The sequence below is a fragment of the Scyliorhinus torazame genome, chromosome 8 (assembly GCF_047496885.1).
Source record: "Scyliorhinus torazame isolate Kashiwa2021f chromosome 8, sScyTor2.1, whole genome shotgun sequence".
Lineage (NCBI taxonomy): Eukaryota > Metazoa > Chordata > Chondrichthyes > Carcharhiniformes > Scyliorhinidae > Scyliorhinus > Scyliorhinus torazame.
In genome coordinates, this window is record NC_092714.1 from 151,008,141 (window position 1) to 151,030,544 (window position 22,404).

General features: G+C 48.3%; 1 protein-coding gene across 5 annotated transcripts in view; it reads left to right on the forward strand.

The window, feature by feature from the left end:
* The window catches only part of mcf2la (mcf.2 cell line derived transforming sequence-like a), a 343,346-nt gene that overhangs the window by 13,494 nt on the left and 307,448 nt on the right, over window positions 1–22,404 (forward strand). The window contains exon 1 of one of the 5 annotated variants that reach the window (XM_072514364.1): window positions 16,970–17,260. The exons of 3 other annotated variants lie outside the window; for them this stretch is intronic. In XM_072514364.1, coding sequence (XP_072370465.1) covers window positions 17,194–17,260 — 67 coding nt within the window. In that variant the 5' untranslated portion in view covers window positions 16,970–17,193. Of the gene's footprint in view, window positions 1–16,969; window positions 17,261–17,323; window positions 17,431–22,404 lie in introns of those variants that run through there. One more of the 5 variants, XM_072514370.1, reaches the window with a different exon arrangement.

The following is a 22,404-nucleotide window of genomic DNA, read 5'->3' on the forward strand; positions in this document are numbered from 1 at the left end:
GATTGTCAGTCAGACTCACGGACTGATGTATTTGCATGTACTGAAAGCTACATATGTTAATACATAGGGCCCTGTTCTTTGCAAACAGAAAGAACATGTGCACACATTACGCATGTTTCAGCTGAACAGAATAAGTGAATTCGCAGAATTTGCTGGTTCATTCCTCAGGACAATGTCTGCACCAAAGTAAAGTTGCCTGGTTTAAATTTAAAAAAAATGCAAGGCAGTTAATTGCCAGTCACCATAAACTGGTGCATTCTCCATTATTACCCTGAGGGAGCCTGTTGTTCCCCATTGCTTTCTCCATATCAACGCTTCAGCCAATCAGAGTCGACTCGCCAACCAATCAGTATTCTTATCTCCTGTAGTATAAATTGTCACAATTGTTGGAAATTTAGCATTCTTGCATTTGTCCCAATGAGTGCAAGGTAAAAAGCTTCAGCAACATCTAACTCTTTTCAGCAATATCAATGTCAAGAATAAGGATGGTGGACGGGAGAAGGCACAGTTTAGCAAGATAAAGGTTTTAGAAAATTGAGCCAGGCACAGAAGTTAAATAAACTATTTGATGTATCAGTGGTGCGAAATTGTCAAACATGATATAGAGTAGAAGATATAACCCTGTAAGGCAAAACAGAGTGTGCATTGAAGGATGGAGTTCCATGGCTTTATAGACAGCTTAAAGGCAAACTGAAACTTGAAAGGGAGGTATATGCTAAAATTGGGGGCTAAAAGTATGAAGATAATCATGAGGAATATAGAAATTGAAATGAGGAGGTGGAAAGGGTGATTAGAAAAGTGAGTGGGAATATGAGAAAGGAGCAGATTATTTTACAGACAATAATAAGGGCTTCCCCAAGGATATGAAAAGTAAACAAAAGCTTGAGATGGAGCAATTGCTCAGAGATGGTGGTGTGTTACAGTTCACTCGGAGGCAGCGATAACATGAACTTTTCCATGCATGTTGTAGTTTGGAACCATTGATAGCGATGGTAGAGTCCTTTCTTTTCATCACATTAGCTGACCTGGAATCTCTCCCATTCTTACCCTGTGCCGTTGCGAGTGATGGAAGGATAAGCTTGCTAATAGTGTTAATGTGCAAGCTTTGTTTTGTTTCTGACTAGGATCAATGCAAGATAAGTTAAAATTCACTCATTGTTACTCTGTTCACATGCAAAATATGATGGTCTTCTGGTTCATAATTGACTCAATGCTGCAAGGGAATTCTTCAATCTACACATGGAGGTCACTTGCAGGCTTATAGTATTATAGAGTTCCTACAGTGCAGAAAGAGGCCACTACCTAGGCTCACTCCCTCACCCTATCCCCGTAACCCGACCTAACCTGTGCATCTTTGGACACTAAGGGGCCAATCCACCTATCCTGCACGTCTTTGAATTGTGGGAGGAAACCGGAGCCCCCAGGTGAAACCCACGCAGACACGGGGAGAACGTGCAAACTCCACACAGTCACCCAAAGTCAGAATTGAACCCAGGGAAATGTGCCACCATGCCTCCCCTTTTCTTACAATATTGAGCTATGATATTGTGCGACTAGATATTTGGCAATAAAGATTACATGTCCACACATGAGCAGTTTTTTTGGTAAAGAGTTTTGAAAGTGTTTTTTCCCCCACATTTTCACTCAACTGAATTTTCAACTTGCCAAAAGTGCTGTTTGTCCATGCCATAAAACAGGTCTCCCTTGGACATAAAGTGCTGGAGTGGAAGTTTCTGTCTCAGAGGTAGGGTCACTGCCCACTGCCCCTCAAGGCCCTCCTCCGCTCAGAGATGAAATAAGTCTAATTATGGAGGATGAAGATATGCCAAAGGCCTTACGTAACAAATTAATTTAGAAGTGAGAGTATAGAGGTACAAGAGGAAGAAATGGAACTGTTCAATGAGATATTTAGAAAAGGAATTGATTTTGAAAACATTAGCAGGACTCGAGGTGGATTAGTCACATGGCCCCAGGCTGTTGATGGGAAATAGAGAGGAGATAGAACCCCTAACCGAAGCTTTCCCAAACTGAAACACCGAGAGTTTACGAACTGAGTTCTGCATCTCAGGATTTGTTGACAATTTAAAATGGAATAACATTGGGTAATTTTTAATTAAGATTTTGCTCTTAAATTTAAACACAAGTAACAGACAGAATTTGCAAATGTGGAGTAGAATGGAAAAGATTGACCCAGTCAAACCAAAACGGTATTAGAATTTGTGGCAATGAGTATTTTACCCGCAGGAGTCCTGAGAAAGTTTAACCATATAGATTTATTTAGTTGAAGAAAAGTAAGATCACAACGCAGCATAGAGCACAACAGTCCCAGCCGGGACTATCGATCATGTCGGTTCAAATCCAGGCTGGCTTTTAAATGACTGGTTCACGAGTCCCAGCTGCTAGTCCTCCATCCCTCAGCGGGGGAGGACGTATTCCACGAGCCCCACCGGGAGATCATAGAATCATAGAATTTACAGTGCAGAAGGAGGCCATTCGGCCCATCGAGTCTACACCGGCTCTTGGAAAGAGCACCCTATCCAAGCCCACACTTCCACCCTATCCCCATAACCCAGTAACCCCACCCAGCACCAAGGGCAATTTTGAACACTAAGGGCAATTTATCATGGCCAATCCACCTAACCTGCACATCTTTGGACTGTGGGAGGAAACCGGAGCACCCGGAGGAAACCCACGCACGCACGGGGAGGATGTGCAGACTCCGCACAGACAGTGACCCAAGCCGGAATCGAACCTGGGACCCTGGAGCTGTGAAGCAATTGTGCTATCCACAATGCTAACGTGCTGCCCGATCATTTGGGTCATCCTCGTGGGTCTCGTGAGGTTTATTACATCCCTCCCCCGCCGAAGACCACAATATCCTCTGTCTTTGAGGATGGGGGAGGTCTCCTCTGTCGCTTCATCTGTGGCTGTATTTCCAGCGGTTGTGAGATTGGGTCGGGATGTGTTGCATCCTGGCCCTTGGGGAGTGTTGCTCTTTGGTGCCTGGTGATGGGCAAAAAGGGACGAAAGACTGACTCATCTGGCGGGGCCGGTCCTGCTGCGGGTTCCCTGCCTTGAAGATGGTTCATGTGTTTAAGTACCGTCGCTCCTTCGTTTTGACCATATAAGAGACCGGTCCAGTCTTCTCCACGACAGTCCTCAGTACCCACCGGACACGGTCCCCAAAATTCAGGACGTGCCTTGTTTCCATTGGTGATGGTACTTTTTCTGGAGATCTTGGGCATGATTTACCAGCCTCGCCGTGCCCTACTCGGGCCTCTTGTGAAATTTACGACATTCGTTATGCCTCTCAAGATTTAAAGAGATCTCATGAGATGTAGTGATTTGCATATTCAAGTAAGTAGTTAGCCTCACTTGAATTATTCTACGCTGGATTTACCCAAGGCACGGGACCTGACAGTCTCACATAAGAAACCCCGGCCACGCGCCATTTAGCACTGGTCTCCACAAATGGGGGCGAGGCATACCAGCACCTGGGAGGGTCTCTCAGACGATCGGGGGCCCCGGGTGGTCGGCCTCTGGGCAGGGTGGTACCCTGGAACTCCTGATGCCACCTAGCAGTGCCACTTTGAAACTCTGGTATGTTGCTAATTGTGTTCTCTCTTACTTTGGCTCTGTTTAATTACGTTTGCTCAAGAGTCGCCAGGTATCTTTCGATACCGCCACAAGGTTCAAAACCGAATACTGATCAAAGACTCGATACACCAGTTAGTTAGTTCAAACTCAATGCTCATTTATTTACACACAGTCAAATCTACTCATGCATAAAACTCTACAAACTAAACTATCGCTACTGCTAAAAGCCTATACTTGTCTTCGGGTGCCCACTCAGTCAGAGGAACAATGGCCGTTGCTCGGTTCTGAGGCTGCTGGGTTGAGCTTGTTACACGATAGCAACTAAGAGCGTCTATCTCGTAGCGTGCGTTGACTTGGAACTTACTTGGTCTGGAGCAGCTTTGGCAGGCCTCTCCTCACTGAGAGCCAAGGCCAAAAGAGCGATTCTTTCTTGGGGAATCCTTTTTATACTCGAAAGGGCTTTGCGCGCTTTTGGATGGGCCTTGTACTTGGCCCTAATTAATTGGGCCGTTTCCCAATCGTTCTTATCAATTTTCCTCCAATAGAGGGGTGGGTTCCCTGATTGCTGGGCGTGTCCTACGTGGCCATTGGTCTGCTTTGTTTTAATCTCCTCTGGCACCAGGGTGTTTGTCTTAGCATTGTTTACCTAAATGTTGCCTTTTTGTTCCCGGGGATGGCTCATTAGTATGTAGATGGTTCTGCAGTCTCGGTCTTGTTTGGGAGCTATAGCTCCAATCAACAGGCAAACCTTGCACCTGCTTGCTTTCTCGGTATTGTCTAATTTACCCTGCATTCTTTTCATAGTGTCCATTTTGTAATTGGGACGTGGCCATCCCAGATGGCTACAGGTATTGCCACTCAAAAATGCACCCCAATCTCTTTCTGGTGAGCTGAACGTGTTAGTGAAGGAATTGAGTCTAAGTGCTGCCAAAAATAGAAGCAGAGTCCCATTTAATAGTGGGGTTGCTCTCTGCACTGCAAGCGTTAGGAAACACCCCACTTAACGTGCCAATACAGGACTCTGTTTCTTTTCCATTCAATCACGCTCCATGGGCACGATTCTCTGAAAAGGAGACGATAGAGTGTTCGCGCCGTCGTGAACGCCGTTGAGGTTCACGACGGCGCAAAACGGCCCCTATCCCGGCCGATTCAGGGCCCGAAAATGGGCTAGGAGCGGCGCCGCGTCATTTACGCGCGCCAGGCCTTGGCGCCGCGTAAGGGCGGCGCCACATACATGACGCGGCCGGTGCTGCATAACTGCCGTCACCCGCGCATGCGTGGTTGCCGTCCTCCCCGAGTCCGCCCCGCAAGAAGATGTCTGATGGATTCACCCCAGTCTTTACTACTACCACTTGAGTTCTCCCTGGCTGTTGCTGGCCTCAATGACCCCTTCCCGCAGAAGCCGCTGGACCTCCGACCTGATGAAGGTCCTGTCCTGGGCACTGTACCGTCTGCTCCTAGTGGCGACGGGTTTACAATCCGGGGTGAGGTTCGCAAACAGGGAAGGTGGATTGACCTTAAGGGTTGTGAGGCCGCATACGGTGAGGGGGATAGGGGTCCGCCGAATTTTAAGGTTAGGCTTTGGAGATGGCACTGAAAGTCCATGCCGAGTAACAGGGCAGCGCAGAGGTGGGGGAGGACGTAGAGCCGGAGGTTGCTGAACTCTATGCCTTGGACGGTGAGGGTCGCGATGCAGTACCCCCGGATTTCCACAGAATGGGATCCGGAGGCCAGGGAGTTTTTCTGGGTGACGGGGTGCACCGGGAGGGAACAGCGCCTTACCGTAGTGGGGTGGATGAAGCTCCCTGTTCTCCCAGAGTCAAAAAGGCGATTGTGCCCATCGAACTTCACCGTCGCGGTCGCGAGGTTGCGGGGCCGGGACTGGTCCAGGGTGATAGAGGCGAGCTGCGGCAGATGCTGGAGGGTCGCGAGCTGGTCAGTGGTGGTGGAGGTAGTGGCAGGTGATGAACGACCTGAGCAGCGGTCCTGAGGCGCTGTCCAAAATGGCGCCGAAGGTGGCGGCGCCCACGGGGCGCACATGGCGGGTGGGCATCAACAATGGCAGCGCCCACGGGCTGCACGTGGCTTGCGGTGAAGAAGATGGCGGCGCCCACGGGCCGCACATGGTTTGCGAAGGGGAAAATGGCGACGCCCCTGGGTCGCACGTGGTGGGTGTAGGAATGTCGGGCCTGGGAACAGCGGCAACCAACCTGGCCTGGCAAACAGAAACAAAGTGTCCCTTCTTCCCACAGCTGCTGCACGTCGCAAACCCGCCGGGCAGCGCTGCCTGGGGTGTTTGTTTTGCCCGCATAAATAGCACTTGAGGCCTCCCAGAGTTGGCTGGCTGCCGCGCGGCGCAGGCTTGCGGTGAGCTGGAGTTGGCAGCTGGTGGGGCCCACGATGCCCATGAGGGTGCCACGCAGTCGGGGGCATAGGATTGAATGTTACGGGAGGCCACTTCTAACGAATTAGCGAGCTGCCTAATTCCCGCAAGATCAAGCGTACCCCCTTCCAGTAGCCGCTGGCAGACTTCATGCCCGTAACGTAAGCGTGTCGAATGAAAAGTTTGGTGTGCAGGACTGCCGAAACTGCCCGGCAGTCACAGTTCTTACCTAGGATGTGCAGGGCACGCCAGAAATCGTCCAGAGACTCCCCGGGGACTTGCTGTCTCGTGGCCAGGAGGTGCCTGGCGTATACTTGATTGGCTGGTCGAACGTAACGTCCTTTCAGGAGCTCCATCACTTCGGAGTAGGTGGGCGCATCCCCGATGAGAGGAAAAATGTCAGGGCTCACCCGTGAATAGAGGACATGGAGCTTCTGCGAGTCCGAGGGTTCCTCACGGCTGTTCGGAGGTAGCTTTCGAAGCAGGCTAGCCAGTGGTCAAAGGCGGACGTAGCGTTGGCTGCTTGAGGGCTCAGCTGCAGGCGATCAGGCTTGATGCGGAGATCCATCGTTTTAAAAATCTTGCTCAATAAATTGATGCACTATCAATCACCACAAAGATGAGAGTAGTGGAATAATCGAGGCTTTATTGAGCAAGATGTGGTGCCTCCTGTAGTGGCTGCAGCACTGGCGAGCACACATATTTATACGCCGCCTACTGGGCGGAGCCAGCTGGCAGGGATTTACCCATGTACCTCTACTATACGGGCAGTGCCGTAATACATGTAATATACTACTAGTGGTGACCACCACAGTGTGTCAAGAATTCCATGACGGACTCCCCCAGGGTTCATCCAGCCTTGTTGAACCTGTACTTCTACATTATCACCGATGGTTTGGGGTCATAATGGTCTGCCACAAGTGCTACCAGCCCGTCAAAGGTCTTTGAATTTGGAGCCGCAAGGTAGATAAGGCTTTTGATGATGCTAAAACTATGGACTCCGCAGGCAATCGGGAGTATCACCTTTTGTAAGTCGTCTCTTGTAATGGCATTTGCCTGAAAAAGGTAGCGTATCCATTCAGAGTACAGGGCCCAATCTTCTACGCCAGGGTTGAAAGCTACAAGTCTCCAAAAAAGTGGCATTTTAAAACTTGTTCTGACCTTGCTCTCTTGCAGCGGAATTCAAACGTGGTCTGGACATCCAGAATCCCAGCCTGTAGCTCCATTTGCACCCATTGCCAGTATAATATCCACAGGAGTGCCGAGAAGATTTAACATCAAAGGTTTATTTAATCAAACAAAAATAAAGACCACAATATGACATGCAGCAATTCAGTCCCAGCCGGGACTATCGATCTGCCAGCTCCAATCCAGGTTTACAAGTGCCTAGTTCACACGTCCCAGCTGCTAGGCCTCCGCCCCTCAGCATGAGAGCTTGTGTTTCATGAGCCTCACGAGGAGATCAATTGGGTCATCCCCATGGGTCTCATGAGAATTATTACAATGAGCTTGTGGACATGTTCCTCTGACAAAAATGGCTGTAATATGTTGGTTGGCTACATTCATGCTGTCAGGGAAGCTGATTCCATTCAAAGTGGTATCCAATTTGACTGGCTGCTCAATTGGCCAATAGCATGGAGCTTTTGGAGTCCGAGGTCAAACCTATGACATCCTGTCCAGTGAGTAAGGACACATGGGAAAAGTGTTTAGAGAGTCTATTGAGAGCTGGTAAGACAGTTGAACATGAGGGCTCTTACTTTAAATGTATTTTTGACTGAGTTTTATAAGAGTGTTTGTCAGAAAGTGCATTTAACTTGCTAATATGGTTAATGTGAGAGCTTTGTTTCATTTCTGACAAGGATGATGGCAAGATAAGTTAAAATTCACTCATTGTTACTATGTTCACTCAACCTTCTGGTTTATAATTGTGACTAGATATTTGACAATAAGTATTAGATAGAAGAGTTTCCACACATGAGCAGTTTTTGGGGTAAAAATTGCACCCAAAAATTTGCTAGTTTTGAAAAGTTTTCTCCCCACATTCCCGCTGAAATTAACTTTCATCTTGCCAAAAGGCACAATTTCCTGTAAGCCAGTGAAATTGGGCAGTGTTTTAGGATGTGATTTAAATAAAAGTCCTTTTATCAAATGAATCCTTGATATGCTTGAGTGGTAAATTGGTGCAGTTTGATCAAACTGAAGGTGGGTTTATCACCAAACTTAAGCATTTTGGATGAGTGACCAATTACCTTCTCTGAGTAACCCAATTAAAAAAAAACTGAAATTGACGTAAAAAGATTATACAGACCAGTTTTTGAATTATATTGGTTACCTGTCATTGATTTCTTAATAAATTAGAAAGATTACATTCCAATGACTATAAAACATGCCTAATATTTACTTACACCTTAAAGTTCTCCTTTAATTTTAAGAACCTCAGGTCCTCCAAATAGGCACGGTTAGTAGAAAATTGCAATGGTTATTAATTCGACAAGTGACGTGTCGGTCAAGACTTCAGCGTTATTTTTTTAAACCAGTGCGGAAGGTCAGGGAAATTCCCATTTTCCTTTGGCATTCTGTGATCTTCTGCACCTGTATGGCCAATATCTTTGCCACTCCTAAATTGATATCATTTGCAAATTTGACCAATTACTATTACAGTTTGGAATCCATGTCATTGTAAATTAATAGCAATCCCAGTGCTTTCCACCCTCCTACAACAACTGTCTGCTGCTTTCTACCTTCCAGACATTTTATTCTTTATCCATCCGTTGAATTTTCCTGGAACCCCCTTGGCTTTCGATTTGATCAATGACATTACAATGGCAACTTTGTCCAAAGAGTTTTGGGTTACCACAGTCCACTTTAAAAAAAAAATGTATTTTTTAATATAAATTTAGAATACCCAATCTATGAGGTCACTAAGATGATTGATGCAGGTAGGGCAGTAGATGTTGTCTATATGGACTTCAGTAAGGCCTTTGACAAGGTCCCTCATGGTAGACTAGTACAAAAGGTGAAGTCACACGGGATCAGGGGTGAACTGGCAAGGTGGATACAGAACTGGCTAGGCCATAGAAGGCAGAGGGTAGCAATGGAGGGATGCTTTTCTAATTGGAGGGCTGTGACCAGTGGTGTTCCACAGGGATCAGTGCTGGGACCTTTGCTCTTTGTAGTATATATAAATGATTTGGAGGAAAATGTAACTGGTCTGATTAGTAAGTTTGCAGACGACACAAAGGTTGGTGGAATTGCGGATAGCGATGAGGACTGTCTGAGGATACAGCAGGATTTAGATTGTCTGGAGACTTGGGCGGAGAGATGGCAGATGGAGTTTAACCTGGACAAATGTGAGGTAATGCATTTTGGAAGGGCTAATGCAGGTAGGGAATATACAGTGAATGGTAGAACCCTCAAGAGTATTGAAAGTCAAAGAGATCTAGGAGTACAGGTCCACAGATCACTGAAAGGGGCTACACAGGTGGAGAAGGTAGTCAAGAAGGCATACGGCATGCTTGCCTTCATTGGCCGGGGCATTGAGTATAAGAATTGGCAAATCATGTTGCAGCTGTATAGGACCATAGTTAGGCCACACTTGGAGTAGTGTTCAATTCTGGTCGCCACACTACCAGAAGGATGTGGAGGCTTTAGAGAGGGTGCAGAAGAGATTTACCAGAATGTTGCCTGGTATGGAGGGCATAAGCTATGAGGAGCGATTGAATAAACTCGGTTTGTTCTCACTGGAACGAAGGAGGTTGAGGGGCGACCTGATAGAGGTATACAAAATTATGAGGGGCATAGACAGAGTGGATAGTCAGAGGCTTTTCCCCAGGGTAGAGGGGTCAATTACTAGGGGGCATAGGTTTAAGGTGAGAGGGGCAAAGTTTAGAGTAGATGTACGAGGCAAGTTTTTTACGCAGAGGGTAGTGGGTGCCTGGAACTCACTACCGGAGGAGGTAGTGGAAGCAGGGACGATAGGGACATTTAAGGGGCATCTTGACAAATATATGAATAGGATGGGAATAGAAGGATACGGACCCAGGAAGTGTAGAAGAGTGTAGTTTAGTCGGGCAGTATGGTCGGCACGGGCTTGGAGGGCCGAAGGGCCTGTTCCTGTGCTGTACATTTCTTTGTTCTTTGTTCTTTGTTCTATTGTTTTCCAATTAAGGGACAATTTAGCGTGGCCAATTCACCTACCCTGCACATCTTTGGGTTGTGGGGGCAAAACCCATGCAAACAAGGGGAGAATGTGCAAACTCCACACAGACAGTGACCCAGAGCCGGGATCGAACCTGGGACCTCGGCGCCGTCAGACAGCAGTGCTACTCACTGCGCTGCCCCAAAATGTATTCTTCGATGGGATGGGTGTCGCTGACAAGCACAGCATTTTTATTGCCCATCCCTAATTGTCCTTGAACTGAGTGGCTTCTTAGAGCATTTCAGGGGCATTGAAGAGTCAACCACATTGCTGTGGATCTGGAGTCACATGTAGGCCAGACCAGGTAAGGATGGCTTCTAAAGATCTTTTTACGATCTTAAACCAGATGGGGTTTTAGAACAATCAATGATAATTTCATGGCCACCATTACTGAGACTAGATTTGTATTCCAGATTTATTCATTGAATTTTCATTCCACCAGCTGCCGTGGTGGGCTTTGAACCCACATCTTGAGAACATTAGCCTGGGCTTCTGGATTACTAGTTTCAGTGACATTACCACTACACCACCACTTTCTCTATGAAGGAAACACAAACACCAAGCCAAAATAAACAGAAATTAAAGAAGAAAGACATTTTGATAAGATGGATGGAACACTGAATGTTTTGCATTGGCAGTGGCTGAGGTAGCAGCCACTGTATGTTATAAGGCATATTGGATAAATGTGGAGGATGATGCAGGTCAATGGGGAGAGCGCGGACTGCAAAATGAGCTTTGGGTTGCTCTGATACAGAGGTGGCACAGGAGTGATGGGTTGAATGGTCTCCTGCTATGCTGAAACCTTAATGGTGGTGATGGGATTGATGAGGGACTAACCAGTGATCCAAAGAGACTTCATCTCATTATCTTATCTGAAACATACTCTACCCTATGCCCTTAGTCTTGATCCTATCCATATGACTTGTTCTCCTCCAATACTCCATCGTCATTAGTCACATTCAAAGGGGCTTCCATGTAAGGTAAGGAGTTGCCCGATGCATCTCAATTAGTCACTTGATGTTACCTATGGTGTGGCCAAAAGGTAAAGTACCATTGGAACTTGAGGATAGCTCAACTTTACTGGTAATAGGTACATATGTACATCCAGACTGGGGATGCGAATCTCAGGGCTTGGACCTGGAAATCCAAGCTAGAGTTTGCAGAAAGTTTCGAGAAGGTTTGCGACAAGTGGGAAAGGATTGTACAGGTCTCACGATGCAGCTTGTAGCTGGAACTGAAATGAATCCTGCAAGGTCATACCTTTTTAAAAAAAAGAAAAGGTGACCTGGGTTTTGTTTCATAGGTTTTCAAGTTTTACTTCAATATTAAGAGAGGGAAACTGAGTACGGAACAAGGATCACCTTAAAATTAGAGCTAGTCTGTTCGGAGTGGTGTCAGGAGTCACTTCACACACAGCCTGTGTAAATCACGAACACTTCCAATAAAACGTCATTGAGGCTAGGAGTCAATTGAAAATTGTTAGTTTTTTTTTTGTAAGGCAACAATATTAGACGCTACGGAAACAGGGCCGGTAGATTGCATTCAGCCAGATCAGCTAGGATGATTCCAGATATAAAGGGCGCCGCGTCTAACAAGAGGTCTCTTACGAGATTTACCTGGCTCATTAAGCCTCGAGAGATCTAACGGGCTCTCACAAGGTGTCTCAATCTGGATACTGCCTCAGGTAGTTAGCCTCATTTGAATATGTCTACACCAATCTACCTATCGCCCGGGATAGAATCCCCTCGCGTCGGAGCCCCTGAGCCAGCACCATTTAGCACTGGTCTCCACAAATGTGGACCAGGCAGAATGACACTTGGGAGGAGGGGGAGGGGTCGCCCAGGCAATTGGATGCCCTCGGGTGGTTGACCCCTGGGCATGGTGGTATCCTGGCACTGATGCCACCAGGGAACCTTGGCACTGCCGGGCAGGCAGTGCTAGGGTGCCCAGGTAGCATTTTGCCCGTGCCAGGGAGCATATCCAAAGTGCCCTGTCCTGTGAGGTGGGCTAGAGGACCCTCTAATCGGTAAGTCGGGGGGTCCGAGTGTCGTGTTGGGAAGTGAAGACATCTCTTTCTGCACTGAGCTCCTCAGCGCAGGAAATGAAGGTAAGTGCGGCCTCAGCGGAGCCTTTCTTGCCAGGGCCCGAGAGAAGAACAGTGTCCCGTTTAATAGCGGGATCGTTTTTGGCGCTGTAAGCACTGGGAAACAGCCCACTAAATGTGCTGAACATGGGATTCCGTTTTCTTTCCGTTAAATCACGCCTATAGAATTCTAGCTGTGAGGAGAGATTGGAAAGGTTGGGTCTATTTTCCTTCAAGTAAAGAAGGCTGAGAGGATACGTGGTTGAGGTATTCAAGACCCTAACTGGTGAGAAACTGTTCCCTCACAAGAGTACAGCAGGAATGAGAGGGCACAGATTTAAAACCATGGGCAAAAGAATAAGTGATGCGAGGAAAAATGTTTTCACCCAGAGGGTGGTTGGAGTCTGGAAGAGGGAGATGGAGGCAGCTATCGATTGAAGCTTTGAAAGGGGATTGGATTTCCATCTGCAAAGAAAGAATGTGCAAAGTTGTCTTCCTAAATTGTGCTACCCAGAACGTTCATAGGATCCATGGGCTGGATGTTACATGTCCCCCGCTGAGCAGGTTTTCTGTGGCGGGAGGCAGGTGCAGCAGGTTGGATGGTTAATTCGCCACCACTTTCCTGCCCAGCCCCAAACTGACCCCAGAATACACGATATGGGTGGGTGCCAAAATTGGCAGTTCCCCCACCCTATGTAAATAAATAATTAAACTATAATTAGGCTAGTTAGCAAACCTACAGGCCTGAATAATACGCTGTCTACAGCAAAATATGTATTTTCTTTTATTTCCTATTATATATTTTCTTTTATTTCCTTCTCTTTTCATGAGCTGCTCGCAGAAAAATACTTTTCACTGTACCTTGGTGCACGTGACAATAAACCAATCCAAATCCAAATATGGCTGGCGTGGTCCAGCGGTCAGGAGAAAGCAGGGTCGCTTTTTCAGTCGGGAAAGAGTGGGAAGGAAGTGGGCATCTCATTTGGAGGTGCTGTGTGCTCATCGGGAACACCTCACCACCACCCCCCACCCAAGATATCACTTTCCCCTCTCCTCCTACCTCAAGATATTAGTCCCCCTCCCGGTTCTGCACCAGCTGCCCCCTCCCTGTGGTTCTCTCAGATTTCTCCCCACCCTAAAACCACAGGACCTTCTGGGGCAGCCGTCTTTTTTTTTCTATTTATTCTTCCATGGAATGTGGGTGTCACTGGCAAAGACAGCATTTGTTGCCCATCCCTCATTGCCCTTGAACCGAGTGGCTTGCTAGGCCGTTGCAGAGGTGCAGTTAAGAGTCAGCCACATCGCTTTGAATCAGACCGAGTAAGGACGACAGATTTCTTTTCCTAAAGAGAAGCAGATTCTCATGGTCACCACTACTGAGACTAGGTTCATATGAGTGGGAGGAAGCCCCACTCTCAGGACCCCCTCCCACTGAGAGCTGGCAGTGTTTGAGCCCCTCCCACTACTTACTTATTTAGCGAATACAAAGTCCCTAAGTCAAGCACTTTCTTACGGTGCTGCTCTGTGAGTGCGGATAGGCCTCCACTGAGTCTGTGGGTTGGACATTCTTCAATGATGTGGTGCAAGTTTTCTCTCTCCCACAAGCACAATGGGAGCTGGCAATAATGCCCCATCTGTGGGGGTGGGTTAAGCAGGGGCTGTGGCCGGTTCTGAACCTGTTGAAGATGGAGTTCTCTTTCCTTGGAAGGTTGAAACAAGGCTGTGGGATGGTTTTGAAACCCGGTACTTATTTTTTTAAATACAAATTTAGAGTACCCAATTATTTTTTTTCTCCAATTAAGGGGCAATTTAGCGTGGCCAATCCACCTACCCTGCACATCTTTGGGTTGTGGGGGTGAAACCCACGCAGACATGGAGAGAATGTGCAAACTCCACATGGACAGTGACCCAGGGCCGGGATTCTAACCCGGGTTCTCAGCGGCGCAGTCCCAGTGTGTGATGAACGGTTACTGCCTTATCATCATGTAAGGTGATGTCCCCTTTAAGACCGGGCCTGTAACCCTGGGGACTCCACCTCTGGCTCCGCCCATCTGGGAGCCATACATAAGGGCTGCCTCATGGTCTGTAACAGTCAGCTCTCGTCTCTAGCTCTAGCATAGTTATTAGTCTAATAAAGCCTTCTTTACAGTTTAATCTCTAAGTGTCATTATTGAGGGTACCCCACAGTGTTAACCACTGTGCCACATGCCGGCCTGTGAGACCCGGTACTGATTTGTTGTGTCCAATGATTCACATGAATTTGTCCAGGTGGAATTTGCGTTGAAGTCCTGAGTGGGAGGGTTTTTCCAGATCGGCCTTCTTGATGGGAGTCGTATCTTGGGTGGGCTGAATAGATCAATATGGGGTGGCATGTAGACCATGGAGAGGAGTGATGTTTGCTCGGACAGGGAGCCAGCGGGGTGGTGTGCATGTGCGTGTGTGTATGTTCTGACCAAATAGAGGCACAGTATTCGGCTAATGAGTACAAGAGCTGATGTTCGAGACTCGGCTACTTTGCAAATCAAGCGACTGCCTTAGCCACCCCCTTTAGCTTCCGGAATGCTGCCCAAGGTGTGGTGTAACCTGGACTTTCTACAAGTGAAGCATGACTTCTACCCCTTTTGTATCCTAGTCCTCCAGATAGAACTGTCTGAATTCCATGTGCCTTTTTAATTATGTTTATAACATTTTAATGATCTATCTACACTGCTCCAGAAAGCTGGTGTATTTTCTCATCTTCCTTCCCACCCCACAGTGAGTAAGAAACAGTGGCATTTCCCATCTGTCGGGGTAGTGTGTGCCTTAGTTGAGTCTGTCTGGATACAAGCATATTCCATGTGCTGTTAAATAGTGCACATCTAGTGATTGCACAGGGCTGGTTTAGCTCAGTGGGCTAGACAGCTGGTTTGTGATGCAGAACAAGGCCAGCAGTGCGCGTTCAATTCCCGTACCAGCTGAGAATTCTCCTTCTGTGTACCCGAACAGGCGCCGGGATGTGGCAACTAGGGACTTTTCACAGTAACTTCATTGCAGTATTTATGTAAGCGTACCTGTGACAATAAAGATTATTTATTTATTTTAGATGTATTCCTGGTTGTTTCATCACATGACTTGTCTCCTTGTTCCCGCCATTGGTTGGCCAACACATCCATCCTTTTGACTTATAGCCTTCCTACACCAACTGGAAAGCAAAATGATTCATTCCCCAATTGGACAAAACTTGACTGTCAGAGAAACAACCTTCTCCCTCGATCTTTACCCCCCCCTTCCCCCCAACCACCACTTGTTTTCAATATTTTTATAGTAAAAAGAAATGTCCAAAGAAAATGGGGAAAAAAAACCAATGGGCGGGATTCTCCGGCTGCGCTTGTCCGGTGACTGGAGAATCCCGGCCGAGGTCAATGGACTTTTCCATTGTCCGTGTCTCGCCCGTGGCGATCTTGCAGCAGGCAGGGTGGACGAATCCAGCCCATACTCCAGGGTCGCCCACCACAGCGTCCCAGAGATTGGTCTTCAAATCCTGGAGACTCCAGGCCAATCCTGGAGGGTTGGCAACTTTATGCCCTTTGTCAGGTGCCTGTCACAGTTTCAGCCTTTCCAAGAGACTGGAGGAATTGCCAGCACCAACAAAGTAATCAATACTTTCAACTTCATATGATCTGGGCAAGATTATTGGGAGCAGCAACCGATAATCACCCAAACATTGCAAGGAGCCATTTTCACTATTGAAAACCGACCGTGAATCACGCCATCGATCAGTTTACAGCTCGAAGCAGTGTTTACAGCTTGCTGTAATGTAGAGAAATGTGGCTGTGGTAATGAGGAAAGTTCAGTTCCATACCCGATCTTGGTTGCAGTCTGATGTATCGTTGGGATTTATGTATTATTTTGCAAAATTCTACCTATTGTATTATATTTTTTTCCTCAGAAGATGGTGTTAAAAGTGTGCTGTCTGGAGATCATTCTATCCACCCCAAATCTAAAAGGAATTTTCAAATCTAAAGGGTAGCACAGTGGTTAGCACAGTTGCTTCACAGCTCCAGGGTCCCAGGTTCGATTCCCGGCCTGGGTCACTGTCTGTGCGTAGTCTGCATGTTCTCCCCGTGTCTGCGTGGGTTTCCTCCGGATGCTCCGGCTTCCTCCCACAGTCCAAAGATTTGCAGGTTAGGTGGATTGGCCATGCTAAATTGCCCTTAGTGTCCACAAAGGTTAGATGGGGTTACTGGGTTGTGGGGATAGGATGGAGATGTGGACTTAGATAGGGTGATCTTTCCATGGGCCGGTGCAGACTCAATGGGCCGAATTACCTCCTTCTGCACTGTATATTCTATGATCTCTGATCTATGAATGTACAGGCTGATCATAAGGCAATGGGCTGTTTACTATTTTCTGATTATGAGTTCTACTGGCCTGGCTAGTTTCTTTGAGATATTAGCAATATATTTCAGGTCATACCTTAATAAAAGGTGAGGGTGCTTGAAATCACAATTGGAAGGCACAGTGGTTTTTTAATTCCCTTCAGGCAGAATAATGTCACCTGACTCCATTAAGGCTGCCTACCAAAGTGGGGGGAGCATCAGGGAGGTTTCAGACTATCGACCAAAAAGGCACACACTTTGCCTTTCATCTGTTTATTTTGTTACCTAAGATTACTCTTAACGATTTGAAATTGTGAGCATGTTTGGCTTGTTAGATTATTAGGGAAGGGCTGTCACCAGATGTGAGTGGACCCTCAGAACCGTGAGCGGGAGATCCCATCACATTCGGACAGTCCCTGTGAGATCCTGCCCGGACACTGTTCCGTGATCAGTTCATCCCCTTCAATGTTGTAGAGGGTGAGACATCAGTCTTGCTGCTTTCCACGTATGGATTCAATGATGGGACGGGCAGTCGTGCTCCTGGACGGGCTGTTTACCTTGTGATTTTGCCAGGATGAACCCAGTTTCCTTGTTGTGTAAGAGTATTACTGAAATGTGGCTGCGACTGGAGAAAATGACAGGTGTGTTCTGGGGGATGCAGCTCCTCTCTCTCTCTCTGTTACACAGAGATCGAATAACTGCTGGTGTTAAGTGTCACAGGAACTGAGAGGCCAGTAATCACAGGTTTAACTTTGTCTGGTGGAGGGATGTGTCTGTTCATTCACTAAAACTGGAGTCAAAATCACTTAAAGTAAGTAATGACCTTGCCAACCCTTAATTGCATCCCTGACTGTGTCCCTGACTGCAGGACAAGACATGTCTCTGTCTCTGACAGTTACAGGACCTGTCCCTGTGTCTCACTGTGGGACAGGACCTGCCAGTGTCCCTCACTATAGGAAATGACCTGTCCCTGTATCTCACTGTGGGACAGGACCTATCAGTGTCCCTCGCTGTAAGACAGGACCTGTCCCTGTATCTCACTGTGGGACAGGACCTGTCCGTGTGTCTCACTGTGGGACAGGACCTGCCAGTGTCCCTCACTATAGGACATGACCCGTCTCAATCTCTGACTGTGGGACAGGACCTATCAGTGTCCCTCACTGTAAGACAGGACCTGTCCCTGTAGGTCACTGTGGGACAGGACCTGCCAGTGACCCTTGCTATAGGAAAGGACCCGTCTCCGGTCTCTGACCGTGGGACAGGACCTGTTTCTACATTAAAAAGGACAGAAAAATCATTCGGAAATACTGGGCGCGATTTACCGGCTGCGTCCCACTGGGATCGGGATGGGACTTGGCTGGTAGATCCCGGGACAGAGCTCTTCCAGGATCCCTAACAGTCATTGCGCCAACCAGATCTCACATGATGTCGCGATCGTAGTCCGGACCCTGACTTGCATCGTTAAGTGAGCTTAAAAACCCACTTATCTCTGCCATTGCCAGATGAATACAGCTCCCAGGATCTACCTGTGTCGCTGAGGAGACACCAGCCGGGCGCCATCTGGCACTGGTCCCTGCAAATGGGGACCAGGTGGAATGGCACTTTTGGGGGGGAGGGGCCTCCCAGGTGATTGGAAGCCCCCGGGTGGTCGGTATCAGGCCTGGGTGGCACCCTGGCACTGCTAATGTCATCTGGGCACCTTGCCCATGTCAGCCTGGCACCCTGGCAGTGCCACCTGGGTCACACCCTAGCACTGCCAAATGGGCAGGGGCACTGCCATGGTGCCAGGCTGGCATTTTGCCCGCACCAGGGGTCAGGTCCGGGGGTACCCTGCCCGTGAGAGGTGGGATGCGGGGCCCCAAGGACTCTTTTATAAGTGTGTTGGGGGATGGTCCAGGCGAGCGTATCAGTGGGTCAAGTATGGCATCCCGATCTCTCCCTGCACTAACGCTAAGTCCTAAGGCCTAGGGGGCCACTCAGCAAGAAGTGCCGTCAGATACCGGGGTCGTTCCTGGAGCTTGTCCGCGCTAATACCAATCAGAACAGACTATTTTTCTTTTGATTAAGTCGCGCCCACTGACTATAGATCAAAGTGTTTCACTTAAATCTAGAAATTGTATTTTGTTTATATCAAATATAATGAGGGAATTGATCAGTACATGATCTGATGTGTTCAGGTGGGTGGCATGTTGTCTGTGCGTGAGTGTCTCTGGGTATTTGTGTGTGGTTGGTTATTGGTGTATGTGTGTGTGTGCGGGGCTATCTGTGTGGGTATCTGTATTTGGATTTGTGCCTATGTGTGTGGGTGTCTGTGTAGGGGGAGGGGGGGTTGGGGTGTAAGTGTAGCTATGTGGTTTGTGGGGGGTTATGTGTGGGAGGCTGTTGTAGGTGTCTGTGTGCAGGTGTCTGTTTGGGGCTATGTGCCTGGGTGTGTCTGCGTGTATTTCTATGGGGTGTGTGGGTATTTGTATGGGGTGTGTGTGCCTGTTAGTATGTGTGGGTTTCTGTGTGTGTGATGAGTGGGTGCCTGTGTGTGTGTGGGTATCTATGTATGTGAGAGGTGTGTGCCTGTGAGTGTGTGTGGGTCTGTGTGTGTGTGAGTGGTGTGTGGGTGCATGCCTGTGAGTGTGTGTGTGGGTATCTGTGTGTGTGAAGGGTGTGTGGTGTGTGCTGTGAGTGTGTGTGGGGGTTTCTTTGTGTGTGAGACATGTGTGGGTGTTTCTGTGTGTGTGAGGGGTGTGTGCCTGTGTTTGTGGGTGTCTCTGTGTGTGAGGAGTGTGTGTGTGTGAGAGTGGTGTGTGCCCGTGTGTGTGAGAGTGGTGTGTGCCCGTGTGTGTGAGGGGTGTGTGTGTGGGGGGGGGTGCCTGGATGTGTGCCTGTGTGGGTGTCTGTGTGTGTGTGTGTGTGTGTGAGGGGTGTGTGCCTGTGTGTGTGAGGGGTGTGTGCCTGTGTGTGTGGGTGTCTCTTTGTGTGTGAGGAGTGTGTGTGTGTCTGTGTGTGTGTGTAAGGGGTGTACACTCAGCCAGCATCTCCCAGCTGTTTTCTGGAAAATGAGGAAATTGTTTGTGATGACATGAGTTTTTATAATCATCTGGTTGCTAAACGACCTGGCCAGTTAGAATTTGAATACAGACTAATACGGATTTGGGAGGGGCTGTCTTATTTGTAACATGAAAGTAGCAAAGGGGATAGTCTGCTACTATGGAAAGTATTACAAGTGTCCGACGTTTTGGGTCTTGTTTAAATATAATCCTTGGGGGTAGAGTTTCTATTTTGGACTCAAAACACATACCCTAAACCCGGCCATGAAACAGCCACATCAGCATTTAAAACATAATTCAACAAAATCATTCTGCTTTACAAATATTGCTTGATATATTTAAGAGTATTAACTTGGTAAAGTTTGAGTAATACAGCCGATAAATGGATGTATCTCAAAAGAAACAAGTCACAGTTTCCATCCATCCATCACTAACCAGGGGTGCGATTCTCCGACCCCCCACCGGGTCGGAGAATCGCCGGGGGCTGGCGTGAATCCCGTCCCCACCGTGTCCCGAATTCTCCGCCACCAGAGATTCGGCGGGGGCGGGAATCGCGCCGCGCCGGTCGGCGGGCCCACCCCCGGCGATTCTCCGGTACGCGATGGGCCGAAGTCCCGCCGCTGTCAACCCACGCCAGACGGCGTGGATTGAACCACCTTTCGAACGTCGGGACAAGGCGGGTGGGCGGGCGCCGGGGCCCTGAGGGGGGCGCGGGGCAATCTGGCCCCGGGGGGTGCCCCCACGGTGGCCTGGCCCGCGATCGGGGCCCACCGATCCGCGGGCAGGCCTGTGCCGTGGAGGCACTCTTTTCCTTCCGCCTTCGCCATGTTCTTCACTATGGCGGAGGCGGAAGAGACCCCCTCCACTGCGCATGCGCGGGGATGCCGTGAGAGGCCGGTGACGCTCCCGCGCACGCGTCGCATGGCAAAGTCATTTCCACGCCAGCTGGCGGGGCGCCAAAGGCCTTTCCCGCCAGCCAGCGGGGCGGAAATCACTCCGGCGCAGGCCTAGCCCCTCAAGGTGAGGGCCCGGCCCCTCAAGATGCGGAGAATTCCGCACCTTTGGGGCGGCGTGATGCCGGACTGATTCGTGCCGTTTTTGGCGCTGGTCGCAGAGAATCCCGCCCCTGATTTTAAACTAATTTGGCAAGAGGATGGAAACCGATGCAGGAAGTCAAAGGGAATTAAAGTGGGGACAGAAACAAAAGGCAGTAAAGGGAAAAGTGAAACAGAGCCACCAAAGTCAAAATTCAAAAAGGGCAACAGTACAGAGTACAGTTACTGTTGAGAACTCAGTGAATGGGGTCCAGTAAGGCTAAGAGAAATAAAACACAGGGGGAGTGTACAAAATATGACCGGACAGATGGTCTGAGAAAGCAGGGAAGTCTGGTTTAAACTGTGTTTATTTCTGTGCAAGAGGCCTGACGGGCAAGGCAGATGAACTCTGGGCATGGATGGATACATGGGACTGGGATATTATAGCTATTACTGAAACATGGGTAAGGGAGGCGCAGGACTGACAGCTCAATGTTCCAGGATACAGATGCTATAGGAACAATAGGACAGGAGGTAAGAGAGGAGGGGGAGTTGCGTTTTTGACTCGGGAAAATATCACGGCAGTACTGAGAGGGGATATATCGAGGGATCGCCTACTGAGTCTGTATCGGTAGAACTGAAAAATAAGAAAGGAGAGATCACTTTGATAATAATCTTTGTTAGTGTCACAGGTAGGCTACTGTGAAAATTCTCTATTCACTACATTCTGGTGCCTGTTCGGGTACACTGAGGGAGAATTCAGAATGTCGAATTCACCTAACGAGCACGTCTTTCGGGACTTGTGGGAGGAAACCAGAGCACCCGGAGGAAACCCACGCAGACATGGGGAGAATGTGCAGACTCCGCACAGACAGTGACCCAAGCCGGGAATCGGACCCGGTGCTAACCACTGTGCTATAGGATTGTACTACAGGCCCCCAAATAGACAGCGGGAAATTGAGGAGCAAATATATAGGGAGATTACTGATAGCTGCAAGAAAAATAGGGTGGTAATAGTTGGGGACTTTAACTTTCCCAACATTGACTGGGACAGCCATAGCATTAGGGGCTTGGATGGAGAAAAGTTTGTTGAATGTATTCAAGAGTAATTTCTCATTCAGTATGTGGATGACCCGACTAAGGAGGGGGAAAAATGGGACCTCCTCTTGGGAAATAAGGAAGGGCAGGTAACAGAAGTGTCAGTGAGGGATCACTTTGGGATCAGTGACCATAGTTCCATTAGTTTTAAGGTAGCTATGGAGAATGATAGGTCTGGCCAAAAGTTGACATTCTAAATTGGGCCAATTTTGATGCTATCAAACAGGATCTTTCAAAAGTTGATTGGTGGAGCCTGTTGACAGGCAAAGGGATGGCTGGTAAGTGGGAGGCTTTCCAAATGTGTTAACCAGGACTCAGGGTAAGCACATTCCTTTTAGAGTGGAGGGCAAGGCTGGTAGAAGTAGGGAACCCTGGATGACTCGGGATATTGAGGCCCTGGTCAAAAAGAAGAAGGAGGCAGATGTCATGCATCGGCAGCTGGGATCAGATGGATCCCTTGAATAGTAAAGAGGTTGTCAGAGTAGAGTAGAGAGAAATCAGGAGGGCAAAAAGGGGACATGAGATTGATTTGGCAGATAAGGCAAAGGAGAATCCAAAGAGCTTCTACAAATACATAAAGGGCAAAAGAGTAACTAGGGAGAGAGTAGAGCC